Raw genomic sequence first — 26,232 nt, forward strand, 5'->3', positions numbered from 1 at the left:
ACTTTCTTATATCTCTTCAATCGTAAACTGGTGGACGCTATTTCCTTAAGCGCTAACAATGACCGCAACTCCGCAAGACGTAAATTATTATTATTATAGCTTTTATATAGCGCTACTTTCATGCTTATAGCATGCTCAGATCGCTTTTGGTCCAATCTCATTTGTGGACCGGTGGGGGGAAGGGGGTATCTGGCAGTTTTGGTGCAGTGCTGCCTTTAGGCGCTCAGTAAACACAACTATGCCCGAGTCTCTGCCCGAGTCAGGTGTCGAACCTCGAGCCCCCTCTAGGTAGCCAAGCCAAGTTCAAGCGCACTTGGCCTCTCGACCACGCTTCCCACATTTACATTTACATTTACCAAGATAACTGCACTCCTTAATCTTGTTTAAAGAAACTTTCCCATATATCAAATCGAAAGACAGCTGGCAAGGATTTGTCCTCCAAAACAAACAAAAAAATATTCTAGACCTTTACTAAGTATAATGATAACTCTAATAGTGTGCAAGTGAAAACAAATTGTCACGACTAACATACTAAAGAATATTGAATTGCAAGCCTATAATAAATTGCGCATGGCCGTGCATGTACTAAAGAGAGTAGCCTATTCTAGTTGATTACAATAGTAGCTTATCTTTATGTCAGTGGAAGCACTACATGTCAAGTTGCTTCCTAGCAGAAGTTAATTGATTTTTGATGGTCTAAAAACTGGCTAAAATTTGGTTTATCAGACTACAGGGGGTGCATGTACATGGTAAGCCATCGATTCCTGATAAGCCTAGGCTAGTCTACTACAACTGTACTTCAGTCAACAGTGGAAGCACTATTTGTTCAGTTGTTAATTAGATTGTGATTGATCTAGTGGTACAAAAAATGGATAGAATTAGGCTGCCCAGAATCCTGCGGGCGCCCATGGTTACACTAAGTTTTATAAAAATGATAAAGCCTACTGATACAGCTTTAAAGGCGAGAAAGCCCGTGAGCGTATTGAAATGGCATATATAGCCTACGGCCGGGCTACACTTACGAATCTTCTCGGCCAAGCAAGTGACATTCGGCAAGAGGCCAGCTATTAGCAGAGATCACTTGTATGAGTTTTAATCCCTCCCCCTACTCAGTATTTTGGAGGCGCGGTGGCTGAGTGGTAAAGCGCTTGACTTCCGAATCCTGATGAATACTGGGATATTTAATTTTGGGACCTTTAAGGCAAATGGGTACTTGACATTAGTTGGGGGAATAGTATAGGCGGTTGGTCGTTGCGACATCCTCGTTAACCGTGGGCCACATGACACCCTTGTTAACCGTGGGCCACATGACATCCTCGTTAACCGTGGGCCACATGACACCCTTGTTAACCGTGGGCCACATGACATCCTCGTTAACCGTGGGCCACATGACACCCTTGTTAACCGTGGGCCACATGACACCCTTGTTAACCGTGGGCCACATGACACCCTTGTTAACCGTGGGCCACAGAAACAGATGACCTTTACAATACATCATCTGCCCTAGAGATCGCAAGGTCTGAAAAGGACACTTGACACAGTGTTTAGCCAGCGCTAAAAGGACTTAACCACTTACTATTTGTGTAAAATGCGATTAAAGTATTTAATTGGTCACTGTGATATAATTTCGGATCCTTTATGTTGTCGCATGACATATCCTCATACAAAGTTAGGGCTAGAAAGCAGTCATTTTATAATGCAAATAAATATTTTGGTTTTGGTGCCCAATCCAGATCTGGCACTGATCAAAGCATGTGCGACTCTGTAATATGTACACATAGTTGCCTAGTGACATTGTATGCTATTTGCATCCCATGAAGCCGACATATCTTGTCCACTTCGTATGCACATGACTTTGCTCAACTTTGCAGCACCTGCTGGGTTCGATGCGTTGTTTGTTCGCAAATAGACTCACATCAGCTCACAAATGAATAGACTATGACAGATTGATGAATGGACTTTATCTTAAATATTAAGAACCAAGAGAGGTTTAGTGTGTGTATTGTTTTTTGCAAATAGATTGTTTTTTGCAAATAGACTCACATGATGGCCACATCAGCTCACAAGTGATAGACTAAGACAGATTGATGAATGGACTTTAAGAGAGGTTTAGTGTGTGTGACTTTATCTTAAATTAAAAGAACCAAGAGAGGTTTAGTGTGTGTGACTTTATCTTAAATTAAAAGAACCAAGAGAGGTTTAGTGTGTGTGTTGTTTTTTGCAAATTGACTCACATGATGGCCACATCAGCTCACAAGTGAATAGACTAAGACAGATTGATGAATGGACTTAAATAAAAAGAACCAAGAGAGGTTTAGTGTGTGTGTTGTTCTTTTTTGCAAATAGACTCACATGATTGCTCACAAATAGACTAAGACAGAAAGATTGATGAATGGACTTATATATAGAGAGCCACGAGAGGTTTTGTGTACGCATTATGCACATTTTAAATCGTCTGATGTTCTCGTTGCATTAACCTGTTCAAGAAACAATGGACAAGTTATGTATATCTACTTGTATCCATACGTAGCTGCTCCGACATGTCAAATTTATAATACGTTTTTTATTATCTGATCTCGGTATGAGACGTTTCAAACATAAATATCTTAATTAGATTATATATAAAAAAAAAGGTTACAAAGATAGTTTATGTGGACACACAAACTCAGAATGGGCCCCAGAAGTGGTTCACTCGGGCAAATAACAAAGGCTATAAGCTACAGACAATCAACAACCACAGCCCCATCTCCACCAAAATACTAACAGAAGACACGTGTGCATGTCGAGAGTGTTGCCGGTATTATTGTAAATGATAATGTTAGGCTGAATGACGACATGATATCACAGGGTTCGGAGACATATTAGTGTTATTATTCTTATTTCATTGGTAATACTCATATCTATTGAATCAGTTGATTGTTATTAAGATATGGTTCATTGTGAGCCTAGACTAATAGATGATATTAAATGATAAGTATACTGATTGTTTTGTGAAAAGCCTATCTATTAATAATAATTTAATAATAATTTTATTTATAAAGCGCTGTTAACAAACAAAATGTAGGCTCAAGGCGCTGTAATAACATTACAAACACAAACACGACAGCTAAAATGACAGTTAATCTAAAAAAGTTTTAAACAGATAGGTCTTAATGTTCTTCTTAAAAGTGGTGTAGCATGTTGTCTGTCTGAGATCAATGGAGAGTGAGTTCCAAACCTTTGGTCCGTGAACTGAAAAAGCCTGCAGACCGTAGCTTTTGAGGGAGAAACGTGGCACTACTAAAAGCGTTGAGTCCATTGAGCGCAGGGCTCTCTGGGGGACATATGGAGTAATCAGTTCGCCAAGGTACAAGGGCATCTCGTTATATATACACTGATGGCAAAGTGTGGCGACCTTGTAATCGATTCTCGCTTTCACGGGAAGCCAATGGAGCGTGCGCAAGAACATAGTATTAGAATCTTGTCTAGTTTTTTTAAGGACTATTCGAGCGGCGTTGTTCTGTATACGTTGCAGCTTGGCTATTTTGTCATCAGGTATACCTGCTAGCACGGCGTTGCAGTAGTCAAGGCGGGAGAGTATAAATGCCACAGCTAGCGTTTTTGTTGACTCCGTTGTTAAATATGGTCGGATCTGGCCTAATCTGCGCAGCTGCAGATTAAGACCTTTGCAGAGCTGACTTATGTGTGGGTGGAAAGATAGTGTTGAGTCGAAGAAAACTCCAAGATTCCGCACTACATCTAATGATTAAGTGTCTAATGGATCTATCAATATACACAGGTGGTATCTACTAGTAATATACCATATTAAACCTTATCAAATCCACTGCCGAGGACAGAGGTAGACGGCGAAAAGAAAATCTAAATTAACCACCAATGATTATGTCTGTAATACTAGTAATATACCATATTAAACCTTATCAAATCCACTGCCGAGGACAGAGGTAGACGGCGAAAAGAAAATCTAAATTAACCACCAATGATCATGTCTGTACTGGGTGTGGCGAAGTATGTAGGTCGCAGTCAGGCCTGCGTAGCCATGGGAAATACTGTATTCTTTATTAATCTTCGTACTCGAAGCCAAGCCTTATTATTATTATTATACCTACTAAATGCATTCTTTTTCTTGTAAAATAAAAATAAACAATATATTTAAATTATCAGTAGCTTGTATAGCAGAAAATTTAGTAATATTAATACAAAATATTTTTTATATTTTACAACAGATATAAATTATAGAAGTAATGTTGTAAAAATGTACAGAGCAATATAGCCTCTATTGCTTCTCTCTTGCTTCTTCTGTTTCAACTATTAATAGTGAATAGTTTGTAAAAAAAATTGTGTAGTTTCAATTTTTAAAAAATGCTTGCGTATTTAGTTTTTAAAAATTAAAAACTTCTCTTTCAGGGAGGAAAAAAAAACACAGGCATCAGAACTTTGCAAGGTCTAAAATATAATATCGGATTTTTTGTCATTTCTCGTTTTTGCAATCTAAACGAGGCGGAGAAACGAACATACCGACAGAGAAACTACACAAAACTAATAGCGGCTTTTCCTCTTAGGAGACCATCCCAAAAAAACAACAACAAAAGAAAACCAATGAAGAATACATCATTAGGTAGCTGAGAACTTGTAAATGTACTACTAAATGATAAATACTCAAATGGCCTGAAGTCGTGTAGAAACAAGCACTTCTACTTGTGCGTTTCAAATTGTCTGATTAAATTCTAGGATTGGATTGTAGTGTTGTCCTAGTGTATGTTGTGGTTAAACTCTTGTCATCTGAGTACATTTGATCTTATTACAAAGCTTATATCAACTCATTTTGTCTGTCTCGGATCAACTTGAAATGTTGTCTAATTTATTCCTAGTCGATGATAATACGGGAATCAATCCAAAAATTAACCAATTAATCTATCAATTATTACTAATTAATTAATTTTGTTTTATATGACAGAAAGGGAGCTAAACTCTGCCATTTTCATATAAATGGCAAGTAATCAGAGGCTCTTTCCCTTCGAATATTTTTTTAAAGTCATCTTTTTTTTCTTTTGCTTATTTTAAATTCATAGATACTACGTTCTTACGAGAAGACCCAATATTAACTGAAAAGAATATAGCGACACATTTTGGCAGAAAAATTGGATTGATCAATCAATAGACAGAGAGACGGAAGGTCAAACAAAAGACGATAGATAGATAGATAGATAGATAGATAGATAGATAGATAGATAGATAGATAGATAGATAGATGGATAGATAGATAGATAGATAGATAGATAGATAGATAGATAGATAGATAGATAGATGGATAGATAGATGGATAGATAGATAGATAGATAGATAGATAGATAGATAGATAGATAGATAGATAGATAGATAGATAGATAGATAGATAGATAGATAGATAGATAGATAGATGGATAGATAGATAGATAGATGGATAGATAGATAGATGGATAGATGGATAGATAGATAGATGGATAGATAGATAGATAGATAGATAGATTGATTGATAGATAGATAGATAGATAGATAGAGAGAGAGAGAGAGAGAGAGAGACTGACTGAAAGATAAATTTACACTTTGTTTTGTGTCTCATCATTGTAGTTTGTTTTATTAAACGTTATCACTCTATCATACTTTCTCTTATATAGTCATTTGTCATATGTTATGTTGCCTTTGGAAATGATTAACTTCTTTATCTTTATGGAATATATCCTCTAAAATCACTGCGTCTATTCTTATTGTTAGTCTCATGTAAATAGCTTATTAGAATCCTAAGCTTGTTATGTTACTAGTGGCGTTAAGCAGCCTCTTGGGATATCTTTCCAAACTCTCTACCCCAAAACATTCTTTCTTCCTGTTGAATCAGATTCTCAATCTCTTCCAAAGCCTCGTCGTCTCCTTCCAAAACAAACCCGTCGTTGCAGTCGGTGGATGCTGTCATAGGCGTGTCATCATTGGGGTAATTGAAAGAATTGGATTTGTGGTCCCCGGAGTCTAAATAGCTTTGAAATATTTTTGTCCAGTTGGAATCATTGCAGAAGCGTTCGGACTTCGAAGAATTTGTCCTCGGAGATTTCTGGCGATGGGTCGGAAAAGGAGAACAAGAGGACAGCTGGACTTTTTTCGAGTGACTTGGTTGCGGAGGAATTCCAGTAACCAGACCTCTTCTTAACCAAGGTTTATCGCTGGGTTTCAGAACTTTAGTAAGACTTCTACTTTCAATGTTGCTACTCGACGAACTGTCTAAACTAGCCACCAAGGTTGATAAAAACCCTGTGACAGCCTTTCCTTCAGAGGCAACCCGATAATTCGGGTCCTCACCTGATCCCAAAGATTCAGAGCTTGTTTTATCTCCATGCTCAAAACTTGTGTTGGATTCCGAATGAATGCACGAACCGCTGTGCGCGGAGCCGCAGGGGTTTACATCCATTGTCCAGCCACATTCGTTGCACACACAGCTTTTCTCAGCACATGTTAAGCTCAAGACATCATAATAATCTTCACAGTTGACTGGATTTTCAAGGACTGGGGTTTTGCTCTCCGAGTCTGAGCTGTCATAAAAAGCCTCTGATGTCGGTATTGATCGATTCTGCAATCGCTTCGGCTGTAAAAGAATAAATACTTGTAGTTAAACATCTAACATATTTTATATGTAAACTTTATTATTCAATGATGTTGTGAAGAATAAAACAAAATGCGTAATGAAGATTTACATTATTTTCTTTTTGTAACAAAGTAATGTCTCTATTTCACCGTCATCATCATCGTCTGTCCTTTGACTTTGGTCTTGGGGGTGTTGTGAAAGTTCGCGTAACCACATCCCTCCATTTTTCTCTGTCAGCAATTGTCCTTAGTAGGATATCAATAGAGAAGCCGGCCCATAATTTTAGGTTTTCTAGCCAGCTTTTCTTTGGACGACACTTTCTTCGTGCTACTTCCCTTTATCTTGAAGGATGACCTTTGAAGGTGAGCCATGTCTTACAATATGACCAAACCAGCTCAGCTTTCGTTTCTTTACAGTAGGAGTCCCTCCTTTTGGCTAGCCAGAGTGTCGACTTTTGTCTTCTTTTCCTGGCATCTGTCTCTATTTACATAATTATAAGTCGGGGAAAATTTTAATTTAGCTTAGACTTAGTTCCTTTTGCGCCGTTCAGTGCATTAAACGTAAAGCTTCTCCACAAAGATCGGTCATGTCATTGGCGACTTCCACAACTTTCTCTGCTGGTGCCATGTTAAACGTGGACGACCCTGTTTTCGCTTCCCTCTTTTCGACCTCAGGTTTCAACTGACTTTGGCAAATCTATTTCGTTTCGTCTAATATCAGAGGACATTCGACCACCATTTCACTTAGAGGCGTGTGCCCGTGCAGGAAAGGATTTCTATATTGGTGTTATGATCTCTGTATGATCCTTCTCAGCTGAGCCACGGTTCAGTTTCTTGAACCTTCTTTATTGACGTCCACATCTCCAAGTGCATGACAGAGTTGATATAATCTTTGTAAAAACTAGGATCAGGACAAAGTTGATATAAGCTTTGTAGAAACTAGGATCAGGACAAAGTTGATATAATCTTTGTAAAAACTAGGATCAGGACAAAGTTGATATAATCTTTGTAAAAACTAGGATCAGGACAAAGTTGATATAAGCTTTGTAGAAACTAGGATCAGGACAAAGTTGATATAAGCTTTGTAAAAACTAGGATCAGGACAAAGTTGATATAAGCTTTGTAGAAACTAGGATCAGGACAAAGTTGATATAAGCTTTGTAAAAACTAGGATCAGGACAAAGTTGATATAAGCTTTGTAAAAACTAGGATCAGGACAATGTTGATATAAGCTTTGTAGAAACTAGGATCAGGACAAAGTTGATATAAGCTTTGTAAAAACTAGGATCAGGACAAAGTTGATATAAGCTTTGTAAAAACTAGGATCAGGACAAAGTTGATATAAGCTTTGTAAAAACTAGGATCAGGACAGAGTTGATATAAGCTTTGTAAAAACTAGGATCAAAACAGAGTTGATATAAGCTTTGTAAAAACTAGGATCAGGACAAAGTTGATATAAGCTTTGTAAAAACTAGGATCAGGACAGAGTTGATATAAGCTTTGTAAAAACTAGGATCAGGACAAAGTTGATATAAGCTTTGTAGAAACTAGGATCAGGACAAAGTTGATATAAGCTTTGTAAAAACTAGGATCAAAACAGAGTTGATATAAGCTTTGTAAAAACTAGGATCAGGACAAAGTTGATATAAGCTTTGTAAAAACTAGGATCAGGACAGAGTTGATATAAGCTTTGTAAAAACTAGGATCAAAACAGAGTTGATATAAGCTTTGTAAAAACTAGGATCAAAACAAAGTTGATATAAGCTTTGTAAAAACTAGGATCAGGACAGAGTTGATATAAGCTTTGTAAAAACTAGGATCAGGACAGAGTTGATATAAGCTTTGTAAAAACTAGGATCAAAACAGAGTTGATATAAGCTTTGTAAAAACTAGGATCAAAACAAAGTTGATATAAGCTTTGTAAAAACTAGGATCAGGACAGAGTTGATATAAGCTTTGTAAAAACTAGGATCAGGACAGAGTTGATATAAGCTTTGTAAAAACTAGGATCAGGACAAAGTTGATATAAGCTTTGTAAAAACTAGGATCAGGACAGAGTTGATATAAGCTTTGTAAAAACTAGGATCAAAACAGAGTTGATATAAGCTTTGTAAAAACTAGGATCAAAACAAAGTTGATATAAGCTTTGTAAAAACTAGGATCAGGACAGAGTTGATATAAGCTTTGTAAAAACTAGGATCAGGACAGAGTTGATATAAGCTTTGTAAAAACTAGGATCAAAACAGAGTTGATATAAGCTTTGTAAAAAACTAGGATCAGGACAGAGTTGATATAAGCTTTGTAAAAACTAGGATCAAAACAAAGTTGATATAAGCTTTGTAAAAACTAGGATCAGGACAGAGTTGATATAAGCTTTGTAAAAACTAGGATCAGGACAGAGTTGAAATAAGCTTTGTAAAAACTAGGATCAGGACAGAGTTGATATAAGCTTTGTAAAAACTAAGATCACTCACCAAGGGGAATGTTGAGCCATCCGTACGCTTAGTCACTTTCTTAGCGTCAAGATTAACCACTAGAGCTAACTCTGTGCCATCAGATAGCCAGGCATGATTGGTCAGTGCTGAGACGTGAGGCCGTTGAGAGGGTCTGGACTGTAGGATTTTGTCGATCAACAAACTTAGTTCTAAAGGGAAAGAATAAGAGCCAAAACATTTATATTGGACATTTTCAAACATAGACTCGAATTCATAAATAACAGGCTTTTTGTACAAAATACGGAAGTATAGATATGCAAAGAAAGTAGAGTCAAATTTTTATGTTCCTCACTTGTAGCGAAAAGTATTTTGTTTTAAAAAGCTTCTATCAACTCACACTGCCTGTCTGTCTGTCTACTAAACATTTTGTACACGTTATTTCTCTGACACCAAATATCGGATTAAGCTGAACTTTTTCACAATTATTTGTTTTCCCTGACAAAACAAGAATAATGAAAAAAAAAAAACAATCAGCTCATTAGCTATTATTAATTAATTTTTTTTTCATATCACGAACATGGGAAAGAAATAGTATTTGACTGAATTGGTGGTATAAGCTGAATTAGTCCCCTTTATAGGTCGCCGCCTTTAAGTAAGTTTGAAAACAAAAAAAAAACAAAACAGATAACTATACAATCTTCTATTTTCATAAGCACTTCACTAGCTGAGTGGTTATTATGTCGGCTTGAGCTATGTGTTCGAATTCAGGTCGTTTCCCGCCCCCCCCCCCCATTTTTTTTATATAAATGCTTTTAAAAGCTATTAGGATCAAATTCTCCCAAATGTCCCTTTCTTCCCCCCCCCCTTTCCTCCATTTTCCCAACTGGTCCAGACCAAGTGATAGGATCATAAGGTGTTAAGAAAGCTAAAAGCATGAAATAGGGCTCAACAAAAATAATTGGTAAAAATATTTCTAATCGCACAGATTAATTATTGTTGGTCTAGATCAGTGGTTTTCAACGGGGGCGCTATAAATATAGTCAAATTAGAGTTAGCTTGCTTCTAATTTAAGAACAGAAACAACGTTGGAGAACAGATCTATTCACTATTCACCTTGTGAGTTATGATACACAGGTAACATCTTTAGAAAAGTTAAGCCCACAATTTGTTTTCTATTGGAATCTAAATAAAATACAAACCCGTACCGAAAATAAGCGCATCTTTCAACGGTTTTGTGAAACAAATGATGAGAAAGATGTTAAACTTGTAAACTGAAGTTCGCTGTATTTTTAAAGGAATGCTCGTTTTGTTAAGTTCTTAAATACACTTTTTGAATTTTTTAATTTTTTTTTGATAAAACAGGAAGATTCAACAGTTGGCGATGACTTAAAGCAGGCTAAAAAAAAAGTTTTCCATGCTAGGCATCTAACGCATTACTGCCCAAGGACACCGATATCTATGCAATTCACATAACAATGCGCTATGAAGAAACTACGCTTCGCTTCTAGGATGTAAATAAATAAATTAAATATAAATGACAATCATTAAACATCTGTTACTGATGTTCAAATTCAGTTTGCAGGTAAAAAAAAAAATAGATTTACAAAATTATGTCTTCAGTAAAAAGAATGTTAACACAGGAGGCACAACAGAGATGTGGCTGCACTTAAATGTTTCAGTAAAATTCCAAAACTGGTTGAAAATGGAATTATTTTTAGCTTTTCCATAACATACATGGTTAATATAGATTTAGTGCGTAACAAACTAAATGAATAAGCAAAGAAATAGACTGGATGTAACCACTAGAGAAGACCTTCGCCTTGCTTTGATTAATTTAAAGCTTGAAATTTCTAATATTATCAGACTGCAGGAGGCACAAGGTTCCCATTAGCTTAATTTCATTTTGTAGTGAATTCAGCAATAATAAAGTTTATATTAAAAATAAAATTAAATTAACAATTAAACCTAAAAACATTAGGCCCTAATATTCAATACTTTAAAAGGGCACTATTCTTGGGATTTGAAAGAAATTCATGACAATGAGATATATTTTTTGTGTTATCACAGCAAATTATTTTACATAATTTTTAGTATAATGATAATAATGGCAATGTCTTCGATTCCGAAGATTAAGACTGAGTGCAGTGTTTCACATAACTACACAAACCTAGTTGCGACATGCATATTTTCCCGAAATTTGTTCAGACAAAGCCATTGTCCGCTGGCGGCCTATTTCAGTTTTCTTTCCGTATTTTGCGCCTGTCTTTAAAAATGGCTTTTCTTTGATTTGCAAATGTTGTACAGCAGCTTTTGTGAGAGCTCTCCAACTGTCTCTCTCAGAGGCCATCTGCTGCCAGAGAATGCAGCAAGGTAATTTCCTCTAAGCCAGTGAGGACGAAATGGCGCCTTAGTGAATCTTTATAGCGCTTACGGGAGGCACCTTTGTTACCCCGTCCTCCTCTAAGCTCGCCACAGAAGTCTGCCTTTGGCATGCGGTCGTCTCCCATGCGGGATAAGTGTTATTGACAGCATACAAATTAATAAATAAATGACGTTTTGTTCAAATTTGCCTTCTCAAGCTTCTTTATAAGTGTTTTTCTTAGAAGGGGGGGGGGGCGCTGGCGAATTTTTCAAACGAAAAAATACGAAAAGGGGGCGGTAGGCCAAAAAAGGTTGAAGACCACTGGTCTAGGTCTATTACATTACAAATTTAATTACATGACTCATCCTAATTAATTAATACAATTACATTTCGTACAAGTTTTTTTTTAAACTATTATCTTTATGTTCTTCTCGTTTTCACTGTATAGTTGTCAACAGTGACCGCTCGGTCTGACGTTCTTGACATTATTAGGTTGTTTGTTTCAAAGTCTCTCGCGCTCTTTCTCTTTTCATCTCTTACGTTTTGCTTTCGGTTCCACTATATAGCTATCACATTTCTTCATATGGTTTTTTCTATGTCTCACTGTATTTTAGTCATTTAAGAACCTAAATGGGAGCTAAAAAAACTGACTTTGATCAACTTTTAAAGCGAAAGTGTTTTCAAAGCACGATTGTTCATTTGCTGCTTATAAGTACCGTCCTAGTTCTCCTCATTAACTGTGTGTCCTGTGTGTATATCGTAACTGTTATGGAGTGAGTGTGTGTGTGTACATTTATTTGATCTCATATCAACTTGATTTTGTCTATATTCTAATCAGAGTTCTATTGAGTTTTGTTCACAAAAGAAGTTATTCAAGTTATTTCAAGTTTTATTAGTTAAGATCTAATACGTCTACAGTGATTTAGTTGTTAACCAGCAGTTTGATGCTACAAGTCAACGACCGTCAGTAACAAAAATATTTTGCATAAATGTAAATAAAAAAATACTAGATTTCCAGACTAACTCACGATAGATAGCCATAATTTTCCAGATTCACTTTCAAAACTCAAAAGCCTGGTCGTGCAGTTTGCGCGCTGGACTGTCGTTCGGATTTATCGATGGTCCAGGGTTCAAACCCTGCCCGCTCCCATCCCCCGTCGTCCTGCGGGAGGTTTGGACTAGGAAGTAATTATCTTCAACTCTGAAGGAACATCCGAAACATGTAAAACATTAAACATTAAACATTTGTAAACTAACTTACGATAACCACAGTTCTCCAGATTCACTTTCAAAACTCAAAAGACTAGATTTGTAAACTAACTTACGATAACCACAGTTCTCCAGATTCACTTTCAAAACTCAAAAGACTAGATTTGTAAACTAACTTACGATAACCACAGTTCTCCAGATTCACTTTCAAAACTCAAAAGACTAGATTTGTAAACTAACTTACGATAACCACAGTTCTCCAGATTCACTTTCAAAACTCAAAAGACTAGATTTGTAAACTAACTTACGATAACCACAGTTCTCCAGATTCACTTTGTCTATTTTCTTGGCGTTTCCTTTCAGCCGGATTGTTCTGATGAGGGAAGGAGGTATCTCACCTAACGTCATTTCTAGAAGTGCGATGCCTCTGATAATACCGTACACAATGGGTTAAATTATTGGTCACACACACACACACAAGCAGATAAATGTAGCTTTATTTTTAAGAATTCACAATATTTATCATTTTGATTTAGTATTTTGAAGTTTTTACAATTAATTTTTCTTTTATGTAAATGGTAGCGTCAGATAAGCAGAAGCGCCGTTTGGTGGTGGTCAATGCGGCGACCGCCACAGGCCTCGCTCTAGAAGAGCACCCAGAGTTTCATTAGGTTTTTCTTATGAGTTTGTTAATTTAATATATTAGGCGATAAATTTAAATCTAGTAATAGATCCTCTGTAGAATTTGTTTTCATTTTTCAGCACCGTAGAATCACATTTCTTTAAGCTCTTTTCCTTGTAACACAAATTTCTTTTGTTATTTAGTAAGCCCCCAGTGAAGTATGACAAGAGCTTTGAACAAAATTATCTCCCAATCTTCCTCTTTTCTTTTTCTTACATTTTTTCTTTAGTTCCATTACATTGTCACTACATTTCTTCATACTGCTTTCTCTTGCTTTTGTTTTTCTCTCTAACTGAATTTCACTGCTCTAAGAATGTATACCAGATCTTAAAAATCAATACGTAAACAAAGAGTAGAGTACTGTGGTGAACGTTTCGTGTGAACATTTACATTACGTTACACAGTCTTTAAAACTAACGGACCAACAAATAAATAACAGTAATAAGAATACTAATTAGAATTCAACAAGGTTTGACCTAAATCTTTTCATAGCGACACACTCACATGCACCAGACGTCGCAGCTCCTTGTCCAGGAACCGGTCACCGACATCATCTCCGGGGGAGTATAGCTGTCATACGGGTTGCCTCTTGACAGCATGCGGTTTCTCAAGGGGTCATAGGTTAATGCTAAACGTTGGCAGGCAGGGCCATAGTCTGAAAAGTATTTTACCAAACAAAATGTTCACGTGCATTCTAGAGTGTAGATGCTCAAAGTCGAGATAGAAAGCTAACTAGTCTTGATTGTAATCTTGGTCCCTGACAGCCGCTCATGGAAAAACAGACGCACACCCTACTTTAAATTTTAAAATATCTAATAGATTCATAATATCTGGAGTGATCTTGTACTTTAAAATGTATTCAAAACGATCAAGTTAAAATAACAATGTATACCCAGAAATCAATCAAGCCAGCATAATACATTATCATCACGACCTGGCAGATTTTAGCTGTAAAGTACATTATCATCACGACCTGGCAGATTTTAGCTGTAAAGTACATTATCATCACGACCTGGCAGATTTTAGCTGTAAAGTACATTATCATCACGACCTGGCAGATTTTAGCGATGAAGTACATTATCATCAGGCCAACAAGACATTAACTATAAAGTACATTGTGACATCAGACTAGTCAGATATGAATTATAAAAAACATCTTCCTAGCTACTAATAATAAAATACACCCTAACATCTGGTCAGTCAGAAATAAATTATAAAATACATACGCCGAGATACAAATTGTTAAATTCATCTTGACATCAGGACAGTCGGATATAAATGATTAAATACATTTTGACAGCAGGACGGTCAGACATTAACTGCAATCTACATTCTGACTGTCAGGCATGAGCTGACAATGAAATAAATGTTAGAAATCTTTTCCTGTCAATGACTGAATAAGATCACCCGCAAATAACTACAACTATCGCTCTGTAAGGTTCATTGTTTGTCAAGCTATCTTGTGAAATTATACTCACAAACGAACGTAACAGGATGAACTGAAGAAGCTCTTAAAACTCGTAATTTGGCTTACACTCACCTTGCAAGTGTAGCGCTCTACTGAATCACTCTTTTATTAGTATAATAAATTAATGGGATTTTCTGTAAATAAACTAAAAGCTAAAAAACAGAAACTTATTACCTGTCAATTTGACTTCCAGTTTGTCTGACACAAGAACGTTGTTACAATTCAAACCCCTGTTGGATAGAGCCCAAAAACTGACAACGTATTTCTCTAGATATAGACTCTAGATCAATTGAACATATATCAAAGTAAAATTGTCTTTTGGGCGCCCTATGTTTTTTTTTTTTTTTGATTGTTAACTATACTGTCTGTAAATCAATTGTTTGTAAAAGAAGGTTTATGGTAAATGTTAAAGTGATTATTTGAACAATGTGTTCCTGCTATTTAGTTGTCACTTTGAAGTACTAACAGTGTCGGGGTTACGTTTTGAATTCCGTGCTACGTTTCAAGCCTATTTGGATCTCAAATTGTAAGCTTGTTGACACGATGACCTTTGATGGCTTAGAAAAAGGTCACGGATTTTCTGAGTCACATCCTGTACGGCAGTGCTGAACAACTGAAAAGAACAACACACTATTTTTCCTTGGCACAGTACGTTCACAGCTCAGCAGCAAAAAAGCTGGATAGAAGAAGGCGTATGAGTTTATGACGTGACACTATTTGCGTACTGACCCGATACGCCATCTTTTTTTTTCTGTATCAAAAATAGACATTAACAGATTCCATCAAATGTCTTCTTTTGTTTTTGTTTTACACGTCACAGATGTTCCTTTAGGTTTGAAGAAATGAACCTCCAGCATGACGACGTGAAATAGCGGCATACACTACACGACCAGGCAGCCAGCCACCTAATTGCTTTGCTTGATTTCATTCTTTACTAATTGTTTTGTCATGTTTTTTAAAGTAAATAATTTCTAACCACTGTTACATATCTATCTATCTATCTATCTATCTATCTATCTATCTATCTATCTATCTATCTATCTATCTATCTATCTATATATCTATCTGTCTGTCTGTCTGTCTGTCTGTCCGTCCGTCCGTCCGTCCATCCGTCTGTCTGTCTGTCTGTCTGTCTATCTATCTATCTATCTATCTATCTATCTATCTATCTATCTATCTATCTATCTATCTATCTATCTATCTATCTATCTATCTATCTATCTATCTATCTATCTATCTATCTATGTCTATGATGTTCCATGTTTAATGTTTATGATGTTTCATCATGTCTAATGCCTATGATGTTTCATCATGTCTAATGCCTATGATGTTTCATCATGTCTAATGCCTATGATGTTTCATCATGTCTGATGTCTATGATGTCTCATCATATCTAATGTCTATGATGTTTCATCATATCTAATATATATCTAATATATATGATGTTTCATTATGTCTAATGCCTATGATGGTTCATCAAGTTTAAAGTCCATGATGTTTCATCATGTCCAAAGTCTGTGATGTTTCATCATGTCTAATATTACGGTGTTTTATCTGTATTATGCTGAACATAATGCCAGGAATGTTGTGCCCCCCCCCCACACGAGCGCAGTTGAACTACTTACCCATGAACGATACCTAGAAGATGGAGGTGTTCAATGCCGTGGCAGATCTGTTTAAAGATACTCCTGCGCGTGTTCTCCGAAAGACCTTTTCTTAGAGCGCCAACCCAGCCGGTGAACGATGTGCTAATCAGGTGTGTCAATGTCGGCCAGGGGATGTGCTCGGTGACCTGATACACCATGTGCTCTGTGCAGAACCTGTGTAGTAACGTCACCTGGACAAAGAGGACAGTCAAATAATTTTTTTGGTTCAATACTTGACACAATCGACATCTCAACAGCAACATATGCATGTGAGACATGGAAGTCATCTGCCAAAAGTGAGAAAAGACTAAATGGTTCAACAAAAATGCCTTAGACTATAAACGGATTTTAGGAGTCACTTAGAGAGATTTGGTCTCAAATAAGGAAATCCTATGCCAAACTGGGAGTCGACCACTTTGTGATGTTGTGACAGAGGGTCGCGTGAGGTTTGCGGGGCATGTTTTCTGACAAAATGAACTACGCATACCAAGTGTTGCGATGACACGGAGGTCAATACGAGGAAAGCGCAAACAGGAACATCCCGTATACATTGTTGCACACTTTCATGGAGTACCTCAGAACAGTGGACACAAGGTGGGAAGAAACTTCAGACATTGCCAGGACAAAAAAAAGTATCCTAATAAACATATCTATTCGCATAGTACATAGTTAAAGACAATCTCATTATTATACTAAATTGTGTTGACTGGTAAAGTAAATCTATATAGTCCTTCAATATCTCTCTTCCGACAGCGAATTTTAAGTGGAGGACTCTATGAAATATGTCTATTTATTCAATGAGCTTTGTAATTGAATTTCTAAGCTAATGTCTACAAAGATGAGTGTTCGCATACTATAAGGGCCAACAAACGTGGCTCTCCTAACGTAGCCTTATGATACATTTCAAAACTTACTAGATTTTTGTGTAGTGTTATTGCCAATGATCTTTCTCTCATTCTATGTCTTTGAAGTGTTGTGGCGTCGTTGCAATAAAAACTTGTCAAGATATTAGTAAAAGGTTGTTTGTATGATATGATCTCCACCTGTAACGAATTCACCAAAGGAATGATCGGAAAGATATGTTATAAATACTCGATCCTTCGAAACTGTGATGTATAAAGTAGTATAAACATATCTCAAAGAATGATCGGATATATATATGTTTATAGAAATTAAAATATAGGTTGTCGTCATTAAATAAAAAGACGAGTGGTCTCAATTTGTAAAATATAATTGGAATATTTGATGTCAGTGGAATGAATTAATTTGTACTTGTGTAACAAAATGCAATAAGAAATTGAGGTAAATTTCTTAGATACTTACCAGAGAATACGACGGATTGTATGTATTGCTAGCAAGAAACAGTTTGCTGAAACTATTCGGGGATCCACGCACAAGATGGCGAATGATTTCATATCCTTTAACTCTGCAAGTCCACCTCACTGAATCTGGAACCTCTTCTTGTGCAAGGTCATGGTTAGTCCTCTGAACTCGGGAGGACGTACTGTGTTGTTCTGTCATCTCCCTACTGTTGGAGTCCACGTCCTCATCGTCTGAAGACCTTCGAGTTGGGAAGAATTCAGACTGGCTTTCGTCGCAAGAGTTCTTGCCACACGTGGTTCTGCCATGTTCCGCGATGTTCATGGAAGTGTCTGCGTTGTTGTCTGTTGTATCATTGGTGTGTCTTCTTTGATGTGTGTCCTCAGCCTGTTCTTTCTTGTCCTCTAATTGTCAAGAAATAAAAAGGAAAGAGCTATGCAGTCGAAAGAAACAGGAAATAGAAACCTTGAAACTTTTTAGTAACAGAGACAAAATATAAGCATAGAGATTTTCAGTAGCAAGACAAAATATAAGCATTGAAATTTTTAGTACCAAGACAAAATATAAGCATTGGCCATTTTTAGTAATAGAGACGACATAGAAACATAGAAATCAGCTGATCTAAGACAGCGTTAATTAATGGACTCGGGTAGATTAGTGACATATTTTTGATTCGGCTAACCATTGCGTCGTCCACACGTTTTTGCAAGGGCATTTATAAACTCCACTCCACAGTTCCTGTAGTCCGTTTGTTAGAAAGCATTGAACACATATTTGTTTTTGAAAATGGAGATTTAAAAAACGCGTGTGTTTTTTTTTTAAAGGCGGGAGACACTCGTAGGTTGTGGCAATTTGTTCAAAGCAATTGAATATTACACCCAAAAAGAAAAACGGAGAGAGAGAGAGAGAGAGAGAGCTTTTAATCTCTAGATGGCAAGACTTGTTAAAAAAGAGAAGTCATTTAATGCTCCTTTTTCAACTTGATGAACAATCTTAAATTACTAGTTAGCAGAGTTCGGCAATCTTTGGTCTAATTATGCAATAGTACTAATGTACTCTGCACACCCATAACATAGAAGACTACCGAGGTACTAAGTGAACATTTAGTTCATTTAAAGTGTTTTATTGGTCACCTATCTCGCGAACTCTTTTTTTTTTAAGATTGCCGTCGTCTGCTGCCTCAACCATACCGTTACACGATGGAACGTCTTCTTTCTCAATTCCTTCTTTATGGAGGTCACTAGAGCTGTCTAGCGAGGTTTGCCAAGATCCTCCAGCCGCAGGGGTCTCTGTACATTGCGGGAGCATGCGGTAAAAAGGAAAGAATATCTCGTCCCTTTCCGGTGGATACCTTTGCATGTAATTCCTCACAGATCTAAAAGTTCTTCTGTTTCGTTTTAGAGTCTTGCTACCCAAGTCTTTGAACTGATTAACGTTCGACTCGAAACCTAATGTGGACAGAGCTGAGGTCGATTTTCCGCCCATTTTTCGTTCCCTTTCATCGGGCTGTGAGTCTTCTTTGCTTTGAACATCAGCTTCTGTTGGTGGTTCTATCTCAATGTCTTCAGACTGTCTTTTCTTTTCGGATTCGAAAGTCATGGTGCTTGAGTTCTCGTTCCTTTCCGCTCCCACCATGCATTGACTCTTGACCTCAGATTTCTTCCAATCTCTACTCTTTATAATACTTTTCCATACGTTGCTGCAGTTGACGATATCCTAAAAAAGAATAAAACACGTTAAATGAACTGATTCAAAGGTAAATTAGTAGTACAAAGTTTAAATCAACTCAGTCTGTATGTCTGGTAAAAAGCATGTAAAAATCATTTCTCCCACACCCAATCTCGGATCAAGTTAAAATTTTGCACATTTCTTTTTTGTATCTGACAAAACAAGGATCAATACAAAAATGAACTATTGATAATTAATTATTTCATTTAAAAAGCGATCACGATCACTGCAACGTTTAAGCAGATACCCCCCTTTCCCTTAGCTAAATACTTTTTTAAAAAATACAAAGCTTATACGAAGTGTAGTGGTATCGTTTAGTTTGTATCAGTCATATAATTAAGTTTGTAATAGATCAAGACCAATCACAATAAATTTGTGCAATTAGAAATATTGTTACCAATAATTTTTGTTTAGCGTTATTTCATGCTTTTAGCTTTCTCAATACTCTATGATCCTATCACTTATTTGGTCCAGTTGGGGAAATGGGGGATGGGGAGGGAAGAAAGGGATATCTAGGTGGATGTGATCGTAATTGTTTTTTTAAACCATTCATTTAAAAAGGGAATGACATGAATTTGAACGTATGACTCAAGCCTCCTCAAGCCGACATTCTAACCACTCTGCTACTGAGGTATGTATGAAACTAGAAGATTCTTAAGTTATCTATTGTTTCCTTCAAACTTATTTTAAAGCGGCGACCTATGAAGAAGACTAATTCCGCTTATACCACCTCAGTCAAGTACAATTTCTTTCCCTTGTTCGAGATACAAAACAAAATAATTAATAATAGTCAATTAACTTTTTTTTTTTTTTTTTTATTGATTCTTGATTGTGCAAAATTTTAGCGTGATCTGAGATTAGGTGTCGGGGGAATAATGTGTACAAACTTTTTACCAGACAGACAGACAGAGTGAGTTGATATAAGCTTTGTAACAAATATATAATAACTACAGTCCAATCAAAATCTTTGACACGTTTCGGATGTTCCTTCAGAGTGGAATTTTATCTTCCTTATCCAAACCTCACGCAGGACGACGGGGAATGGGAGGGGCAGGTTTTGAACCTGGGACCATCGATAAATCCAAACGACGGTCCAGTGCGCAAACCCCACGACAAGGCAGCCAGCGCTAAAACTAGATCTATAAGAAATTGAAATAATTCCTCACATTAAGAATACAATAATTTTTAAGATTAATATCAAAATAACGATATTGTCCTCTCTCTCTCTCTCTCTCTCTCTCTCTCGCTTTTACTTTTGTCATGCTCCACTTTGAGACCTTTGTTCGTCAACTGGAGTTGAGTTTTTTTAAAAGGCTCATTTGTTTCTATAGCCGACGCTGAACGAGAGTGTCATGACGACCAACCGCCATGTTAGATATGCTAGGCACTTAGGCACTTAGTTGAGTTGGGTAGACTCAGGGGCGTCCTAAGATCCCTAAGTTCAAAACCCCATTTCACCGAAATGTGCACTCAAGACCCCTCGTCTGGGAGGCCACTCAGCACCACGCTTTACGTCATCTGCTCCCAGAGGTCTTGAGATGGGCAGGATACCTATGAAACGCAGTTGCCAGAGATGTGGGTTAGAAGAGTAAATAATTGAGATAAAGTAAAACTTGTCACTACGGCCATGCATGACATTTCATTGATCACACAGGATAGAAATAATGTTCATCCGCATATGCTACTATATTTAGCTAGATAAATAGATCCATAGATTGGTGGGAAGACAATCGTAGCCTATATATAGGCCTACAACAGAGAGAGAGGGGGGGTGTGGGGGTGTAGGGGTAAAAGCTTTTTCCCTATTTAATGAACAGCAATAGAAAAGTTCAGATCAGAACTATTGGAACTTGCTATTTGAACAGGATACAGACTATGATGAGATCAGATTTTCAACCAAACATTTAGCTTTTGGAATGCAAATATATCAGACGGACATAAAACCAGTCACAGCGTTTCCTAAGAAGCAACTCAAAATATTAAAAGATTCAACTTATCTTCTGTGTCTTAAAATATGCCGAATCCAAAAAAAAATTAAAAAAAATTACCTGCTGCTCCAAACAAACAGTCCTACTAGTTGTGAGTTTGCTTGTGACTTTGCTAGCCATGTGACGTTTCTGAAGCTTTCGTGAATCTTTTGACGCTTTTGGACCTCGATGCAGTTTCCGAGAGGAAAACGGCATGTCTTCAGACTCGGTGACGCCACATTGCTGTAAAGCATCCGTTTTCAAGCTTCTGCTGTCAAGATTTAGACTGGACTTGTGCACCGCCTCGCAGGAGTTGGAACAGTTGAACGTATCACAGCAACACCTGCCGGAGCAGTACGAGGCGTCGTCCTTTTCAGAACATTCGGGCGATTTCCCAGATGTGTCGTCCCTCTGCGATGTAATGCCTTTAGTGGTAGGTACGTTTTTATAGATCGCTTTTTGCATTGGGAAACGTCGATGGACTTTTGATTGGGAATAATTTTTGACCAACAAGGGAAAACACGAGCTGTACAGTTCGCCTGCTCTTAAACTAGAACTAGGCCTACTACTGTCACTTTCAGAAGAGCAGCTACTCCCATTGAGGCCGCTTGGTCCTAACAGCGGTGCTGCTTTTCTGTCCTTTGCCAAGTCGAAACTAGGTTCATATTTTGTTTTCATCCAGTTGTGCCACCTGCCGCTGGCTAGATTCTTTTTAGAGCTTTGGTTGAGATCTTTATGGATTGCCTGCATAGTTGACTCTGGTAAGTCTCCCGAAAGCTTTGGCAGTGTCGGAATAGAATTACTAGAGACACTCTCTGACAAAAGTTGGTGAAATAATTCGCATTTAGCATTTCCGATTGGCTCATCTACGCTCGATTTCTTATCGACAGACTTCCACGAGTGATCAATCTTTAAGCTTAGAACTCCGTTTTTTCCCTCGGCTTCTGGATTTACTCTGTCTGTTAACTCCTTTCCGGGCAACACGTGTTTTGATCGAATTAACCGGCAAGCCATTTTAGTATCTATAAAAGCTTCAGAAGCGCTGTTATTGCATGATTTTACTGTGCATGGTATGTCCGTTGGTCGTTTCGGTGCACCTCGTAATCTTCGCGTGGGACTTGGATGTCTCAGCAGCCATCGGGGCTCCTTTTTGTTGTTATTCAAAGTACACTGAGTCATGCTCTTTGCTGATGAGGTGACAAACTGACTTCGAGTTACACTCGACAAGTCGTGCTCTGGAAATACTTTTGGGACCGATGATGGCCTGGCTGAAAACCTTTTCGTGTTGGCGCCTTTTCTGTGCCGATTTTTCTGCGAGATGAACTCCAAGCGAGTCAAGTCATTGTGTAGCAGAGTTAAGGTCGGCCCTTGATTGTCTGCAGAACTTTCCATTCTGACCTTAATGCCTGCTACTATTTTTACCTCAACACAATTTGTATTGTTTGAAATCTCTGGAGGAAAAAGAAAAGAAGATAAAAATATTGAAATTTCGTTTAATTCATAAGTTTTGTTGCAAATGGATTATCTATTTATATTCATTTTTTCAATAGGAATGAATAGCCATATAAAGTGCTGGGAGAACATACAAGTCTATGTCGGAAACCTATTTTTAGAAGGAAAAAAAAGAAAGGGGGGAGGAGAGGAGAGAGAATGAGAAGAGGAGCAAAGGGAGAGAGAGGAGAGAGAGGAGAGAGAGAAAGAGAGAGAGAGGGGGTTAGAGAAAGAGAAAAAAGAGAGAAAAAGAGCAGATTAGCGCAAGGTGTAAAAAAGAGATAGAAAGAGCCGTTCCAAAACAATGTAACAGATACCAGAATTCACAGGCTATAATGTATTCAAAGGATGAAGTTGAACTATAACAACACTAGAATACAATGTGGAGTGCAACAAGAAAAACATTTTATAAGACAATACTTTTTTTTATACAACTTAAAATTTAATAAAATATTTAAATTAAAAGTTTTTAAAAATATTTGTTCAAATCGGGTGTCGAACCCGTGATTTTGACACCGCCAGATGCATGAACGTATGTATTTACCGATTCAACCGGCAGAAATTATTACATGTACTTTGGCGAATATCTATATATATATATATTCTCTTCTCGCCCAACCATGCGGGACACCACGCACGCACGCCGACTCTCTAATCCTCGATGAAAAATTCATGGAAAGATAACTCTTTTATTTCTGCAAGTCGAACTATAGTTATCCCACGTAACCTTCGCGGCGACAGAGATCACGGCTCAGAAAATAAAAAAAAAGGGGGAGGAGAACAAGTAATCTTTCTTTTTCTATATTTCTATATTTGACTACATTTATGTGTGTATTTTTTACACACGTCACTATCTGGTGTCATTTAAATAGTTGCATGTTTTTTCTGTAGCTTTGTTTCGATTTTGCCCCTTCGTATTGCCCTTCGTTTCCTAACCATGGCCACTGCTTCACATATATTTCATGGAGTCAACAGGTCTTTCAATGTAATCAAAATGCCTGCATCAGGTAACTGTTTATTTCTTTCAGTCACATATTTCTGGGAAAACGTCATCGACGAGACTGTTGCTCTCAAACTTCGCAAGACAGCTGTAAGCTTTGTTTGCGAACATTGGGATAACTATGGCGACGCCCTGTCCATTGTTCTTACTCATAGAAGCACAGTCATACACTCTGCTGGACAATACGCTGCCTACATAAATACTTCCGGCGTATGCTACCCCACGGGTCCACTAGTTTATTAATGTTTGTTTGTAAAATGTTTTATATGTTTCGGATGTTCCTTCAGAGTTAAAGATAATTACTTCCTAGTCCAAACCTCCCGCTGGACGACGGGGGATGGGAGCGGGCAGGGTTTGAACCCGGGACCATCGATGAATCTGAACGACAGTCCAGGGTGCAAACCGCACGACCAGGCAGCCATCATAATATGGACTTGTAGATCTAATAGGTAGGCCTACTAGACTTAGTCTTCTGATTTTGAACTCTTAAGATCTAGTCTAAATCTAGATCTACTTCTGGTTTTAGAATCTAGATGTAATCTATATTAGATTTACGTTAAAAAATATTTGTAAAGCTTGGATAGTCTTTCAATAAAATTGAAGCAACCTTAAATGTACTCTGTTCTAAGTCTAGTAAAGCCAAATTTACATTTACTTATTTTTTAAATTATAAAGGTCAAACTAGAGTTTTCCAGTGTGACCAACGAGCTAGTAATTCTTTTCTCAGGTATATACATCAACTATTAAATTTCTAGGAAAATCTTTAGAGCCTTATTTGAGATCAGCATCCGCCCTCCCACCCATGTTCCTCCATGAAGGAGGGACTTAAATAGAGGTATTGTAATAAAAAAAAGGAGAGGAAACCAAAAAGCAATGGGAACAAATCAACGCTCGGATAGTCTCCCCTGTAAGTCTTAGATAAGGTCACCTTTAGTAGTAGTTCAACATTCGCACAAATATGTGCGACATTCTATTCGATTTGTAGGTCTACTTTGTAAGAAGAATGCTCCTGAGTCAATAAAAAGTCGCTCTTGTCCACCAAACGTGTTAATCGGCGAAAACAATTTTCGGTATTAGTCTTATGCCCTGAAATGCGAAAATATAATCTATAGTCTAGGAGGAGCTCTGAGTTATACGTTTCTTTTCAACAGCAATGAAGAATGTTGTCAATAACAAAAAAAAAACAACGTGTCCTCCTTTTTGAAATTCAAAAGAACAACCAAATAAAATACTTAAAGATGGGGGCACATAGATCTATCTTATTTCATATGCTAGGACAAATTCCCAGACAGTACGGGTTGCCTGAATTAGACAAGAAAACCGATGACTTGGCAGAGTTAAAGTCTCTAATAAACATGCATGACTAAATTAACACATGGATGCGCGTAGGACGTAGGCCTAGATCTAGTTCTAAAATTAGATACGAAAAGATAAGAAGATTAGAACATCAGATTGAAAGCTGAACATTTTTACATTTTAGACCCATTCCTTACGGACAAGACCGACGTCTGGTGAGCCTTCCTCAAAGACTTACCAGTCCATCAACAAAGAGTCAAAGGCCATTTTTTTACAGCAGATCAGTGAGCTCTGTGATCATGTTTTCTCTTTTGACAAACATGGTGAAGTCTGAAACAGTGCTTTTAGGTTCACACCTACTCAATGGTGCGCAAAATGTTTCCATACGCTAGAAAAAATGTGTACAAGTGCTCCTTCTTCCCTAGTGCCATTTGTCACAGTCCAGTTTTAGAACCTCTGTGACATGAAGTGATACTCAGTCACCTATTGTAATATTCCGTGCGGGCAAGCACGAGGTTAAGTGAATAAGTTAAAGGACTCTAAAATAAGGGTCAAAAGTTAGTTAGTGAAGAACTCCAGCAGAGAGTGGATGTACGATTTTCTCTGTCTGTAATATGTACCTTAATGAATTTGATTTAATGTTAACTTGAGAGTTTTCTTCGGACTTATATTTTGAACATTCCATTGATGTGATTACTTATTCCACATGGCACGAGTAGCCAGTATTTATTGGTGTATATTTTGTGACGGCTGAAGTCGCCAGTATTTTCTGTGATTTATCCTATACATAATAAACGTTACGTCTGCTACCAGTGTGTTCATCAGTAATTCTAAATGTTGTCGTTGGAGACCTTAGTATACTAGTAATGTTGCGCACTTGCAAATCTAGTGCGCCTAATAAAGTACATCGTTAAGAGGAGTACTATAGCCGTACCAGAAGAGGTACCTACAACACACGGACGCACCCACGCCGCTACGCCTACAGCCAAAACCAAGTAGCGACATTTGGTGGCCAGTAT

The 26,232-nt window shown here is 37.4% G+C and overlaps 1 protein-coding gene across 1 annotated transcript; it reads right to left on the reverse strand.

The window, feature by feature from the left end:
- Positions 1-5,589: 5,589 nt before the first annotated feature.
- LOC106079455 (uncharacterized) lies at positions 5,590-25,585 on the reverse strand. Its single transcript, XM_056040684.1, has 11 exons — positions 25,452-25,585; positions 21,508-22,877; positions 18,922-19,447; positions 17,735-18,135; positions 17,326-17,454; positions 16,391-16,602; positions 14,940-14,995; positions 13,802-13,952; positions 12,924-13,042; positions 9,084-9,253; positions 5,590-6,610 (listed from the first exon to the last, which is right to left on the reverse strand). Exons 2-11 carry the CDS (start codon positions 22,816-22,818, stop codon positions 5,804-5,806), a joined length of 3,882 nt encoding a protein of 1,293 aa, XP_055896659.1. The 5' UTR covers positions 22,819-22,877; positions 25,452-25,585; the 3' UTR covers positions 5,590-5,803.
- Positions 25,586-26,232: the final 647 nt, after the last annotated feature.

This window comes from Biomphalaria glabrata, chromosome 9 (assembly GCF_947242115.1).
Source record: "Biomphalaria glabrata chromosome 9, xgBioGlab47.1, whole genome shotgun sequence".
NCBI lineage: Eukaryota > Metazoa > Mollusca > Gastropoda > Planorbidae > Biomphalaria > Biomphalaria glabrata.